The 14155-nt window shown below is 30.8% G+C and overlaps 2 protein-coding genes across 2 annotated transcripts; one reads left to right on the forward strand and one right to left on the reverse strand.

Moving 5' to 3' along the window:
- Window positions 1-3223: 3223 nt before the first annotated feature.
- On the forward strand, window positions 3224-5700 carry Syt1d (synaptotagmin 1d; the record flags this gene model as incomplete). Its single annotated transcript, XM_009027253.1, has 8 exons — window positions 3224-3239; window positions 3628-3803; window positions 3959-4066; window positions 4349-4513; window positions 4694-4867; window positions 4964-5081; window positions 5246-5379; window positions 5515-5700. The coding sequence occupies 8 exons, from the start codon at window positions 3224-3226 to the stop codon at window positions 5698-5700; spliced, it is 1077 nt and encodes a 358-aa protein (XP_009025501.1).
- Window positions 5701-6758: 1058 nt separating this feature from the next.
- On the reverse strand, window positions 6759-8976 carry HELRODRAFT_163372 (hypothetical protein; the record flags this gene model as incomplete). The annotated part of the gene is made up of 3 exons (XM_009027254.1): window positions 6759-6801; window positions 7290-7554; window positions 8958-8976. 3 exons carry the CDS (start codon window positions 8974-8976, stop codon window positions 6759-6761), a joined length of 327 nt encoding a protein of 108 aa, XP_009025502.1.
- Window positions 8977-14155: the final 5179 nt, after the last annotated feature.

The following is a 14155-nucleotide window of genomic DNA, read 5'->3' on the forward strand; positions in this document are numbered from 1 at the left end:
TCACTCCTTCACTCCAGTTCACTCCTTTACTTCACTTCACTCCTTCACTTCAGTTCACTTTTTCAATTAACTTCTCTCGTTCCTTCCGTCCATTCATTTCATCTTGTAGGTAATTAATCAGTTAATGGGCAAAAATTAATTACTAATATAATTAATAATAAATTGCATAATAAATTATAAAAAATATATTTTAATAGTATTAATTAAATAATTATTATCTTTGCATCCTATGTTTTTCAATTTATATTTTATGAAACGATTTTATAGCAGAGAATATAACACAATTAATCATTGAATTATTTCTATATTATAGGTATACATTTATTTATTTTAGTTTCATGTTTATACATTAGTTCCGTGCTTCTTGCTTATTGGAGCACGAAAAATGAAATGTACTTAATTGCCACAAAGATTGTATCATTATATTGAATCCTACAATCTAATCTGGCCATTAACACGAAGAAGTTGATGACAACCTGCAATATATGATAATGGAGTAACGTAATTATTTTAATGTGTTTTTATTAATACTTCTCCTAAGGGTAACGTATAATGTTTTTTATAATAAGGTTTATGTTAATATATGTTTATTTATAATATGAATAATATGAATAATGTTTTATAGTAAGGTTTATTTATGATAATGTACAAACAATTTATCCTAAGGTACTGTAATGTTTTATAGTAAGGTTTATGTTAATTTATGTTAATTTATGATAACGTATGAACAATACTTTTACGTTTGACTGCGTTTAAGAGTGGTGTCAACAGGGCAAAGCAATGCATCGTATTGAATGGTAGGTAAGATAAAATACATTTTTTTAAGAAGCAAATAAAATTTAAATAAAGATAAAATGAAGATGTCTATTTTAAGTTGAATTTGATAAACACTAAACGCTTAACGTTAATGTTTGACGGGCTGATTCATTTATTTAGCGCAATGTACGTATTACATTTTTTTTAAATGTCAAAAATATAAGTGGATGCGTTTTTAGTGTTTGTAGGCCAGTGTGTTTGTATTGTGATGTACGTATGTGTGTTATCAGTATATGCATATAAATGAGAATTGATTGTGACGTGAAATAAACACAATACAACCAAAGACAGCCACCAATTAACAGCAGCAAAGAACAGCAACGTCATTACCAACCAGATAAATATTATTGAAAGACTTTACAAGCAAAGAGAATGAACATACCAAAGATATAATAAACTAACAGGACAAACAGAATAAAGTACTTCGCACACAAAAAGAACTGTAATTCTTTGAAATATACCTATATAAGCGCTGATTATGAGTAAAATCGAAATATGGCCTAGATGCTTCATTATGAACACCAATTATTTTTTTATTAATTTTAATAAATTAGATAATAATTATGAAACTAATGTTAGAAATATTGAAAAACTCAACCGTAAACTTTCAAAAGCTAAAAATTTGGTAGATTTTACCAAAGATATATCTATATAGAAATATAAATATACATAGATTACCATACATATATTTTAAAAAATATTGTAGAATTCTACAGTATATACATATATATATATATATATATATATATATATATATATATATATATATACATATATACATATTATGCATGTATATGTATAATATGACCCATGCTAATTATAGGCTGTATGTTGTTTACAGGCTGTTATTTCTGACTGAGCGATGTGATATGAGTTTTATTATTTATTGTTTTTTTTTTACATTTCATTAGTTGGATGACGTTGAGTTGAAATTATAGAATGATTACATTACAACTACGTAGATGATGTTGGCAGACGGTCCTAATGATGATGAGCTGATGATGTTTGTCCTATAATACTAATTGATTTTACGAGTTACAAATTTTCTGCAACATTTTGTTGTATAATTTCGACTGTGATTAACAAACATACAAACCATGCATTGTTTGTTTGAGCGTTTTTAACACACTTGATTAAATATTAGAAAATTATTTTTAAACGATAAAAAGAAACTAATCATTCCTTTGTTTAACTGTCTCTGTGGCTGCATCCCAATGAGATTAATGTGATTGTAAGTAATAAAGTAATATTGTAAGGCTGAATGTAATGCTATAATATGAGAAGTGTTAAAAGTGATAGATTGACCATTGTCATATTGTAATAAGATTATATTATAATAATAAGAATAGAATCGTTGAAAATTGTTCAATAATAATTAAGAAATAAAATAATATAACGAATAATAAATACGGCGAGCGTTTAAATAGTTCTGCCGACAATGAAACAACACAAACGACCATTAAAGATTTTCTATTGATTTTACAATGAATTGTAATAATGATGAAAGAGCTTGTTTCTACAGCTGCATATAATCATTACACATACACATACAAAGACACATACACACAAACACACACACACATACACACACACACACATGTATATATATACATAAATAATATATATATATATATATATATATATATAATATAGACACTTAACAAGGTACTTAGGTCGATTTATTGATTCACATGTTTGCGTCTATAATAATGACTTAAATATATATTCTGATGTCATGTTTTTTGTATACACGTAGAAGCAGAAGTAGCTAGTGAAATTGCAAATATGAAACAATCAAAATTATGATTGCTAACACTCATAACTCGCTGACGCTAAATGAATGAAAGTTTCCGACAAGATTACTAATTTTTAATTAAAAACTGGTAACATTAATTAAAAAGCTAAGTGAAATTGATATTGTAGCCAAAATTGTTGTTATAACCAAATTGTTTACATTGATAGCACACGCCAAAGTGACTATGTGATTGTTTTGTTGCTGGCTTTCGAGCTATATTACAATTACCATTCCATCTGCTTGTTATGGTGGTATGCGTATATTAACATGAAGGTTCCTTTAAAACATGTTGCAGGCGCAAACATTTGTTCATGTCATATTTAACCACGGATTACTTATTCATAGTTATTAGTTATCACACTTTGCTTTAAAACAAATATTTGTAATTAGATAATGTGAAACCAAACTGAGTATCTGGACATTTAATTGTATCTTGTTTCAACCGTAGTAAACGAAAGAATCGAATGGGAATCAAATACAACTGCGTTAACAAAATACCGGATTAAAAATTTAAAATAAAATAAATGTTGAAACTGGCAAACTTCGTGAATGTCGTTGAATTTTTTCATGGAATAAAATTGCTAATTTTGTCAACAATTTGCATGGAATAAGATGGATACCAAAGGAAGTTTGTACTGTACTGCTTACTTTACTTTAAAAGAGTTTTGTGTAAAATATTTTACATCATACATGAGAGAGAAATTCAGGATCCGCCACAGTCATTATTCTCCATCTGTTCACATGTCTACATTTGAAATCAATAATTTTTTTTTCTCACGATATCAACCAAAATTTAAAACCTGTCCTGTCAATCAATTTTATTGCGAACAAATTTCACTAATCGGTTAAATTAATAATCATTTGATGAACTGAACTTAATAATACCCAGCGTTTGCCAAAACTAATTATGTAACTATTGATTAATTAATTGATTAATTAATTAATTGGACGACGATCAAAATATTTGGTCAGTTGATTAGTTGTTTCGTAAATTAACCTTTCATGCACTTTTTCAGCAGCACCGTGGATAATTGTAACTGGTGTTTGCGGTTCAGTTGTGTTACTCCTCTTCTTGATGTGGTGTCTCTGCAGATGTTGCACCGGTAAGAAGAAGGCTTCCAGCAAGAAGGGTGCCAAAGGATACATCGACATCTCGCAAGTCCAACAGCTCGGTCTCTCCTACAAAGAAAAAGTTCCTTTTCACTTTTTTCCAGTTGTTCCGTAAACAGTTAATCTCTTATAATTTACAACTCAAAAAATAACAAGTGTAAATTCAAACTAAATAATGACCATTTAAACAAATGAATGTAGTTAATGTGATGGATCGATTGATTGATTAACACAAAGGTACAACCTGACCTGAACGAATTGAAGGAGAACATGGAAGAGAACGAAGATGCCCAACATCGCGGAAGACTCCACTATTCACTCGATTACGACTTCAATCGCAATGAGGTCTCTAGCGACTTTTTTTTCAATCTCTTATTCACACGCCGTTCAACAGATGGCGAACTTCAAATATTTTTATGAAAATTGATTTTATCAGTTGCATGAAGCATTATGAAGGGAGCAAAACTTTTTGATTTGCATTGAGTGTTTGTATTTAACAAAAAAAAAAACAATTTAAACAGAGAGTGTATGACAAATTATAAAGTTTGATGTGAGCGTCCATTCAATCAGTTTTTGTTATGTGCATGTATTGAAAACTGAATCATAAAGCAACTTTGAAACGAGCAGCTGAGTGTTGGAGTGATGGAACTTGTCGGCCTACCTCCAATGGACGTAAGTGGAACCACCGACCCTTACGTTAAAGTCTACTTGAATCCAGATAAGAAAAAGTTCGAAACGAAAGTGCACAGGAAGACATTGAACCCAGTTTTCAACGAGACATTCCAGTTTAAAGTAATTTTATTGTTTCGTGATTCAACGTACGTTGCAGGTAAGAGTGGCATGAAAAAGATCTTTTACATTAACATTTTGAATGCTTTTGAATGCTCTTCTATTTAAGAGTGGTGTTATTTTATTTTTTATTTCTCATACAATTTACCTTGGTGACAAAAAAAATTTCCGATGTTTTTGAAGATAGCCTACTCAGAATTATCCTCAAGGTCCATTACATTTGTCGTAATTGACTTCGATCGTTTTTCCAAGCATGACGTCATCGGACAGGTCAAGGTCGGTCTGGCCAGCATTGATTTCGGGACGGCAACGGATAGATGGGAGGATGTCGGAATGGCTGACTTTGAGATGGACAAGGTTTGCACTTAATTTTAGTAATTTGCATATAAAAATAAACTTTGAATAAACCTTCGTGATGAGAACATGAAATTAAAAATTGAAAATATTCTGCAGTCCACTCGACTGGGAGACATATGTTTCTCCTTAAGATACGTTCCAACTGCTGCAAAACTTGTCATCGTCATACTGGAAGCTAAGAACCTCAAAAAGATGGATATATCCGGTTTGTCGGGTCAGTTACGTTGTCAGCATCTACTCCCTTTGTTATCTTGCCAAATAGATCTACTTTTTTAGTTGTCTTAGTTAATAAATTATTGGGTTGTCTAAAAAGTCAGCTAACATTTAAAAAATATTTTCTTGACGTATCTGCTTTTTGAAATTAATTTAACCCGTCAGACCCCTACGTGAAAGTAACGTTGTACATCGGCGGCAAGAAAGTAAAGAAGAAGAAATCAACTGTGAAGAAGCGTACACTCAACCCATACTTCAACGAATCGTTCACATTTGAAGTTACTTTCGATCAAATACAAGTTCGCCATTTTTAATTGCAAATAAAATTTTAATTGATAAAATCTACAATTTTATTTTACTTTTTGTTGTGTCTTTTCAAAAATTAACTGCCTGAACTACAATCTTGAAACCGTAACTACTCGATCGACAAGCAGAAAGCGAGCCTGGTGATTACAGTTATGGACTACGATAAGATTGGATTCTCGGATCCCATGGGCCAAGTGGTCGTCAGCAGTAAGGCATCAGGAACCGGACTGAGGCACTGGAGCGACATGCTGGCCAATCCACGACGACCAATCGCCCAGTGGCACGAACTACAGGAAGTCACAGAGAAAAAATGAATGATGAATGAGTGAGTGAGTGAGTGAATGAGTGAGTGAGTGAGTGAGCGAACGAACGAACGAACGAACTAACGAACGAATGATGAATAAGAATAATGTCTTTAAAGATACAGAATGTTATTTAACTAGCGTATTGTAAAAAATTTCAATAGAATCTTTTATTAGAAATGGTATAAGGCTTCAGTTTAACACTTTATACCATATAATCAAAATACAATAGAACGTTTATGTAATATATACGTATGTTTCAATCAAGATATCTTAACCCAAAAAACATTTACATAACACAAACACATATTACACATTATTTATATTACTTTCTGTTTTATTTATTTATTTAGTTCAATATAAAACAATGTTATTCTACTTCTTCTTCACTTTATTCTAAAAAAGATTTGCTCTTGAGATACCTACGTATGTATGCGGAGCAGTATGCCCGCACAAGCAGTTAACCTTGGACGAATTTATTAGGTTACCATCTAGTTTGAATTGAAATAGGAAACGCCACCTAGAGCTTTTTGCTATTTTTTAACGATTTATAATTAAATTAATTAGTTTTTAATATTGGAAAGAAAAGAAATATTAAATAAATTAATTTTTTTTAAATTTTTATTGTATATTCTATATTTTTATTATTTTATTTGTTTTTAGTTTTAATTTTATACTTTTTCTTTAGCTCTCTGTTCTATAAAAAAGTTCATCTCACCTCCCAATTCATTTATTCATTCATACAATCATTCATTCATTCATACGTGCATGTATAATTTATTTATTGAAGTTCATATCACACCCCAGTCTTCCAAACCTTTCATTCTCAACCACTTCGTGAAATAATGTACGTCCATCCGATACAGTTAGCTACAAAAAATCTGTATATATAAATAATCCTACATGAAGCCACACTAAAATATGTTTTTGTTGTCCCGCTGCAACATTCTACACTTCAAATTCCGCGGCTAACATTGGTTAGGAATGGGGTGTTTGTTCCAACTTTAAATTTTATTTAAAAAAAATTAAAATACCAAAAAATGAAGCAGAGAAAAGTAACATCTGTACAGCTAATGCAATTTTTTGCACTTGCCAGCTTGCACCTGCTTCTTACTTCAATTTGAACGTCGAGTGAAAAATGTGTTCGGTTGGTGGCGGCCTGTTTGAAGCTTAAGTAACACCTTCATCATTTGTCATCTTCATTTTTCTTTACCTTGTTCATCGTCACCATCATCATTATTCATTTATTATCACCATCGTTATTTACCATGGTAGGTCAAAGTAAGGAACAGCTATATTTTTGATTTAGAATGATTTAGAAATAGATTGAAAGACAGTAGTAAGAAAAAAGTTTGCTATCAAATCAAAATTAAACAAGAATATCAACAACAATTTTTTCACCGAAATATTAATTTAAGATTCAAGGGTTAATTTTTAATTTTTAACAATTCCAATTTAAAGTAGAATCTAAAAATAAATATTTTGTAAAGTCTGAATAATTAAAACACTTGTAAATTCTCCTTGTTATTAAACTCCTTCACCAATATAAAAAAAACTAAGAAAACATACAAGACGGTTAACGTAAGAATTTTCAAACAAACATTTTATTAAGTTTTTTAGTGACATAATCTAATGGTGCTTCATCGCTATCCTCATCATCTTCATCCTCATCTCTATCTTCATCATCTTCTTCCTCATCATCTTCATCTTCATTCTCATCTTCTCCATTTTCATCATCTTCATCCTCATCATCTTCCTCCTCATCATCTTCTTCTTCTTCATCCTCATCTTCTTCTTCCTCGTTTTCCTCTTCGTCTTCATCATCCTCATCATCTTCTTCTTCTTCATTTTCATTATCATCTTCTTCTTCGTCGTCATCACATCAGAAGATCACATGAACATGAATGACATCAAGCCTGCCTTACTCACTCACGCCATTCAACGTAACCTTGCTCTGCCTACTGTTTACTTGTTATTATTTATCACATGTTTCTAAGTATGTGTTTGTGTGTGTGTGTGTGTGTGTTGTGTTGTATGTTTATGTCACATTTGCTTAGGTTCAAATGTGTATTTCCCTCCAAATCAAATAAAATACATGGAGTGCGTTAAAACATCCGACTTGAGTGCTTCACAACTTGTTTAATAATAATAACATTAATAATACACACTAATAATAATAATAACGTAACATTGCTCTGCCTACTGTTTACTTGTTATTATTTATCACATGTTTCTATGTATGTGTTTGTGTGTGTGTGTGTGTGTTGTGTTGTATGTCTATGTCACATTTGCTTATATTGTGTTTGTTTAGTGCTGTCAACATGCAGAAGATATGTTTTCAATTTAAACATTTTAGAGAGCTATTATTAGTTGTAATGAAGTTTGATGAGTTTTGTACATCATGATATGCGTATTCATAATTTGAAAAATATACAAAGTGAAAAGAATAAAGTGCTACAAAACTTCACAAAGCATGTATTTCAATTATAATGCTGGAGATAAAGACACGCGTAGCCAGAATTGTACGATATGTTGGAATGACGTTTAGTTTAGTAAGATAGTCATATAACACATTCAAGATAAAAAGTAGTAAATATCAAAGCAGTTGAATATGACTAAGTAACAAGATGGTAAAAAAAATGTATTGTTACCGTTTCTAAATAACATTTTTCAAGAAAAGATGTCTTCAAGCCTGGGTGACTAAGACTAAATGTATTACAGTATAATTGTGCTTATGATTAAGCAGTCATTAAACGAAATAATAGAGAAGAACTCTAAGTTTTGGCACAATCATTAGAAATCAAACAATCTATTAATTTATCAAACTTATAAATAAAACTTTAGATAATCATTTCGGTTTGTTAAAATCACAAAAAATATGTGAAATATAAGCAGAGCGATACAGCGTGTTCAACATCGTCATGTGTGAACGCATTGTACCCTATTCAGTACAGTAATTGTACATGTGGATGCATGACAGGAAGGAAGGCATGAGGCTTTCCACAACTCCACGCGCACATTTTCTCGTGTACTTTTCCAAGGAATAGCGCAGTATGGGCTGCAATGCATGCATATGTTTTGCAAGATCAATATGTGGAATGTTCCAAGAATCTCCTGTTGTTGTTGCAGTCATCAACACCTCCTCGTATAATGTACGACGTTCGTGTGCAGTTGTCTCCTTCCGCTTCTTTCTTTTTCTCTCTCTCTCTCTCTCTTTCTCTCCTTCTCTTTCTCTCTCTCTCTCTCTCTCTTTTCCTAGTTCGGTCAACTTTCAATGACCGTTTGCATTTTTTTCACTTTTTCAAAAATAATTACAGGACTGAAGTTATGACAGATATTGAAATACGTGTATTGGACAAAATTCTCAAGTGCAGAAATGGTTGTTGAAAATTAAACACTTTGGCATATAAAATATTATAGATTAAAATTACCAGAATCGTTCTTTTCTGATCTGTTCACGCACACAGTTTTAACTGGAAACCATTTGTTTATAACTGGAAACCATTTGCTTATAACTGGTAACTATATACTTAAAACTGGTCTGGTAACAACATACTCATCACTGATGGTGTCACTCAAATTTTATGTGTTTAGAAAGCTGTATTTTGTCTTCAATGCAAAATGTGTAACAACGGGAAGAGAAGCAGAAACCGATTAGACGAGTTTAGGAAATAAATCATTTGAAAACAAGAGAATTGGTGTCCCAAAAACCAATTTAAAAATTAAAAATATATATATGTGTTATATATAATGAGATGAAAAAAATGTGAAAACATTATGATTTGCTGGACATATATGTAAAATGCTGGTTGGCGGGTTGATAAAAGAATTTTAAAAATTGTATTAACGAAGTGAACAGACTTGGAGAAGAACATTGTAAGAAAAAGATTGACGATCGCCGAGTGAATTTAGATACAAACGTTGAACTCAGCGAAAATGGCCCAAAAATATTTTGAAAAAAAAAACAATAAAATGGGCGCCGTTGGCCTTTTGGTTCTTTGAAAAATTCCAAAAAATCAGGAAATAACAAATAAAAACTTACCAATTGTAATTAATATACCTAAATACGTAGGTATGTTGGTCTGCTTGCAACAGCATTTATCTATGCAATGATAGTCATGAGGCTAAAAAATAACTTGATGAACCGTTCACGTGAAATTCATTTCATCTGAATATCACAAATACGCAATGACATAGTGCGCGCTTTGTATGTGTGCGTCTCCGTATGTATGTACGTACTCATGCAAACAACAAATTACGCAGTTTGACTTGAAATTTTCTGCCACACAGAGACAGACACATAATGAGAAGCACACATTTGTTTGTGTATTCAAGCCGATATGGAAATATGCCAAGATCAATATTTAGCTATAAACAAAGTTTCTAAAATGCATTCATTTCTCTGCTGTTTTTATATTTGCTTATTTATCATAAATGTATGTAGCGTATGTAATTAGCTTGTTTTTGGGGATCTTGAATTTTTCACATTTAATCAAGTTATTAGTTAATTTTAATTATCAGCAAGCTCAGTTGTTAAGATAGTTAATCATCAAAGACTCGGATTCCTTAAATGATCACCTAATTTTCCTCAGTATTTTTAAAATTCTATGGAAAAAATCTTACCAAATAAATATATTAAAGTTTCATTATGTAGTAAATTTTCATTCTTTCGGCACCATAAATACATTTAGAGCCCAGAGAAACATAGCCCAGTTTTTTGTTGAGAATGTTAACATCTTTTGAATGACTCTAACTTTTTTCACAAAATTTAATTTCATTGTAATTGAAACGTTTAAAATTAATAACAACTTTCGAAAGAGAAATCCATGTAGCTCTAGACTGAAAATATCATCAGTATTTTTTAAATCTCTAAACCACCTTCTAACTTATATATAACAAATAAATCTAAACAATGCCACATTTTTGTGTATATTGCAAAAACATAGCGATAAGCTGGCCATACATGAAGCGCACTGACCTATCGAATGCATTCATGATCCATGGAATAAATTATTTTGCATTGCGTGTGAAATGAGAAGTAGCTGATCGAGTCGAAATAATTGAAGAACAAACAAACAAACTTCTACGTGTGAATGAATTGTTAAGAAATTTAAAAATTATCGAAGAATGATTTCAGTAGAACAGCACCGTGTCATCACATGCGTCATACTCTCTACCTTTACAGTTAATGTATGTAAGAAATAATTGCCTGTAAAGAAGGGTAGTTAAATAAGAAAATGTGTTTGCTCCTGCATATATGACACGCGCTTCCGTAGATTGCCTTATGTAAGAATGTTCTACATCAATCGGTGCGATGAATTCATATATATATATTATATTATATCACATACATCTTCATCAGCTCAATTAGCAAAATGAATTATAACAATCCTCTACAATAGATCTCTTTACATTCTTATAAGACGATAGCACATGTAATGTAACGAGATATGAGGAGATGAATGGATGCATGGATGGATGCATAGATGGATGCTCCGATGGATATATAAAGAGGTTGGTTTATATGTTAGCGAGCTAGCAAAGATAGCAGGAAGGCAGTCTGTATTATTGACGTTGGTCGACTTAACGCATACAACTGCACGTTCGCTACGCATAATAGCAACGTAGATAGCATTACGTTTTTACGCAGTCGAAATTAAGTTTTTACGCAGTTGTTTCTTCTACTTGCGTGAAGGATTATTGCCGAGATTGTAGATGTTTATGATCAATATTATACTTGCTCACGTCTTAAGTAAGTTGCTGGGCTTTATTTTTTTTCAATTTTACATCAAATTTAAATTAATTTTTATGAAATTTTCTCTTGTTTATAAGTATTTTTTAAATTTTATCAATGGATATATTCATGCAGTCGCTAATTTTTTTTATTTTACGAAATTATTTTCATTCTATATAATATTACGTGAAAAACTTTAAAAAGAATTTGAACGTTTATTAACGACTTTTTTCTAAAGCTTAAAAACCACAGCGAACAAAAATCGTTTCAAAAGACATTCACATCCAATTTTGCTATAATTATAAATCCATTAAAACTTAAATATCCAATAAATTATTTTTTTTATAAACATTTTAATATAATCTTGAAGAAATTTTTAAAATTACTTCAATAAAAGACAAAACAAAAAGATGACGATAAAGATAACGACGATGAAACTATTTTGCCAAATCGTTTAAATAATTTCGATTTTTATCAAATGATGTTTCTTGCATAATGAGCCCTTACCAAAATGCTACATTGCTATTATATTATTATTATTATTAATATTATTATTATTATTTTGTAATGCTTATAGGATTCTTATTAACTACCAACATCTGTCATTCATTTAATGATGATTTTCTTTTAAATTTAAACTATATAATTAACTATCACAGTTGGGTATTTCTGTTTTAGAAAATTGAACAAAAATAATTTTATTTTTATATTCATAAGTTACCGGTTTGTAATATAATGAATGGTTCAAATCCATCTAAATTTACTTGAATGCTGTAAAAAACACGGTATCGTAAATATTTTTATGTTGTACCGTTTTAAAAATCGCTGCACTGGTTACTGGTTATTACGACCCTAAACCACATACACACACAACAACACACACACACATCATAGCCACACAATACCACATCATACATACCACAACTAGACAGTACCACAACCATACAACAAACTTCATACCATAGCCACACGACTCGACACCAAACCACATTACAGAATATCAATAAGAAGCAGGAAATATTGATCCTTCAGCAAACAAAACATTCTGCATCCGGGCAGGCGTGTGAGAATTAAAATTATTTCAACATCTGCTGCCATTGACTGACCAATCATGGAGATGAAAAATAAATTTTTTAGAATGGAGCGTGCGTGAATAATAAAATTCGTTCCTTTGTTGTGGGAACGACCGCAGATCCGACAGACGCTGCTATTTTTATTGGCAGATGGACTGAAATTAGTAAAGATTAAGTTAGATTAGTAACGAGTTAATTAGATTAATGTATATTGTTTTATATCAATTTTGATTAATCGAGGTTTAAACAGGACTGTTTGAGATTAATTTATGTTATTATAATCTATTTTAGATTAACAAACATTAATTCATTGATTAATTGGGTCAATAAAAATTAATTAAGATTAAGGATGATTAATGGCATTAAGATAAATTGAGATTAACAATGGATAAGGATATTAAAAACATGGAAGATTAATTAAATAATTTGAAATGAATAAAATTGAATAAAATATGATCTAATTTAAAAAAAAGGTTGATAATAAGTTTCTGAATATCATTTGAATTGAAATTGCTATGAGATTTTGATAGATTTTTACAAAAAGAATAAAAGCGAAACATAAGTAACGAACAGACGATTCAAAATGAACATTATTTTTTGTAAATATGGAGATATTGAACCAGTCTAGGTAATCACTTCTAATTCCAAAAGGAAGAAAGAAAAATTTTTAAAGTAAATTTTAACGTTAAATTCTATGGAGGAAGACGCCATATAAAATTTACTTTTAATTTCTCATCTACACATTAGAGCAGGTGTTTGTTCAGCAAAAATGTTTTAAGTAAATATTTGTCTAAAGTTATTTTTATAATAGCAACTAATGGTACTGTTATTGGTGTGTGTTTGTAATAGCCATTTGAACAAATCTCAGAGGCGGAAAGATCTTATATTTATAATATATATCACTTAATAACACAAAACTGATTTTAATTTTGAATAATTCTCGAGACGGACGAAACCACCTATAAATCGATAGATCTTCACAATCGGGTATGAATTTGAATAAACTAAACAAAGAGTGCCGAATAGATAGAGCACGATAGGTTAAATCGTACGGAGCACACTATGATGGCATATATTGCGTTACATGTTATTGTCACGATATAAGCTGCACCAGTAATTTTTGTGATGAAGCCTGCTTAGGTATTAGTATAAATCACATGGCTGACGTGAATGACTTCGTCTCACATGTCGTTCCCACCATATACATTAATAAAAATACACAGGAGGGTCTATATACAATTTCATTCTTATCTTAAATTTGATTAAAGCAGTTTTTGGTAATTTTTGGAGGTTATTTTAAAATTTATTTTCCTGATCATTAAATACCAAAGTTTAATTTTTTGACTTAACACGTTGGTAGTATTGGACTGCCTCTCCATTTCCATACAATAATAGTAATAAAATTTTTTATTATTTTATTATTATCATATGGTCTTCTGTCTTTTATAATTTTTATAATGTTAATCTCGTGCACCGTTAGTTTAGCTTCGACGACGTTGAAGGATTGCAGATCATTCACACACCACACAAACACACACACACACACCACACATACATAAACACCACACCACACACACACACACATACGCGCAAACATGCACAGTACACAAAAACACACACGCACACGCTTTCACACAGATTTAAAACGACATGATGAAAC

This window comes from Helobdella robusta (assembly GCF_000326865.2).
Source record: "Helobdella robusta unplaced genomic scaffold HELROscaffold_5, whole genome shotgun sequence".
In the NCBI taxonomy this organism is placed as follows: Eukaryota; Metazoa; Annelida; class Clitellata; order Rhynchobdellida; family Glossiphoniidae; genus Helobdella; species Helobdella robusta.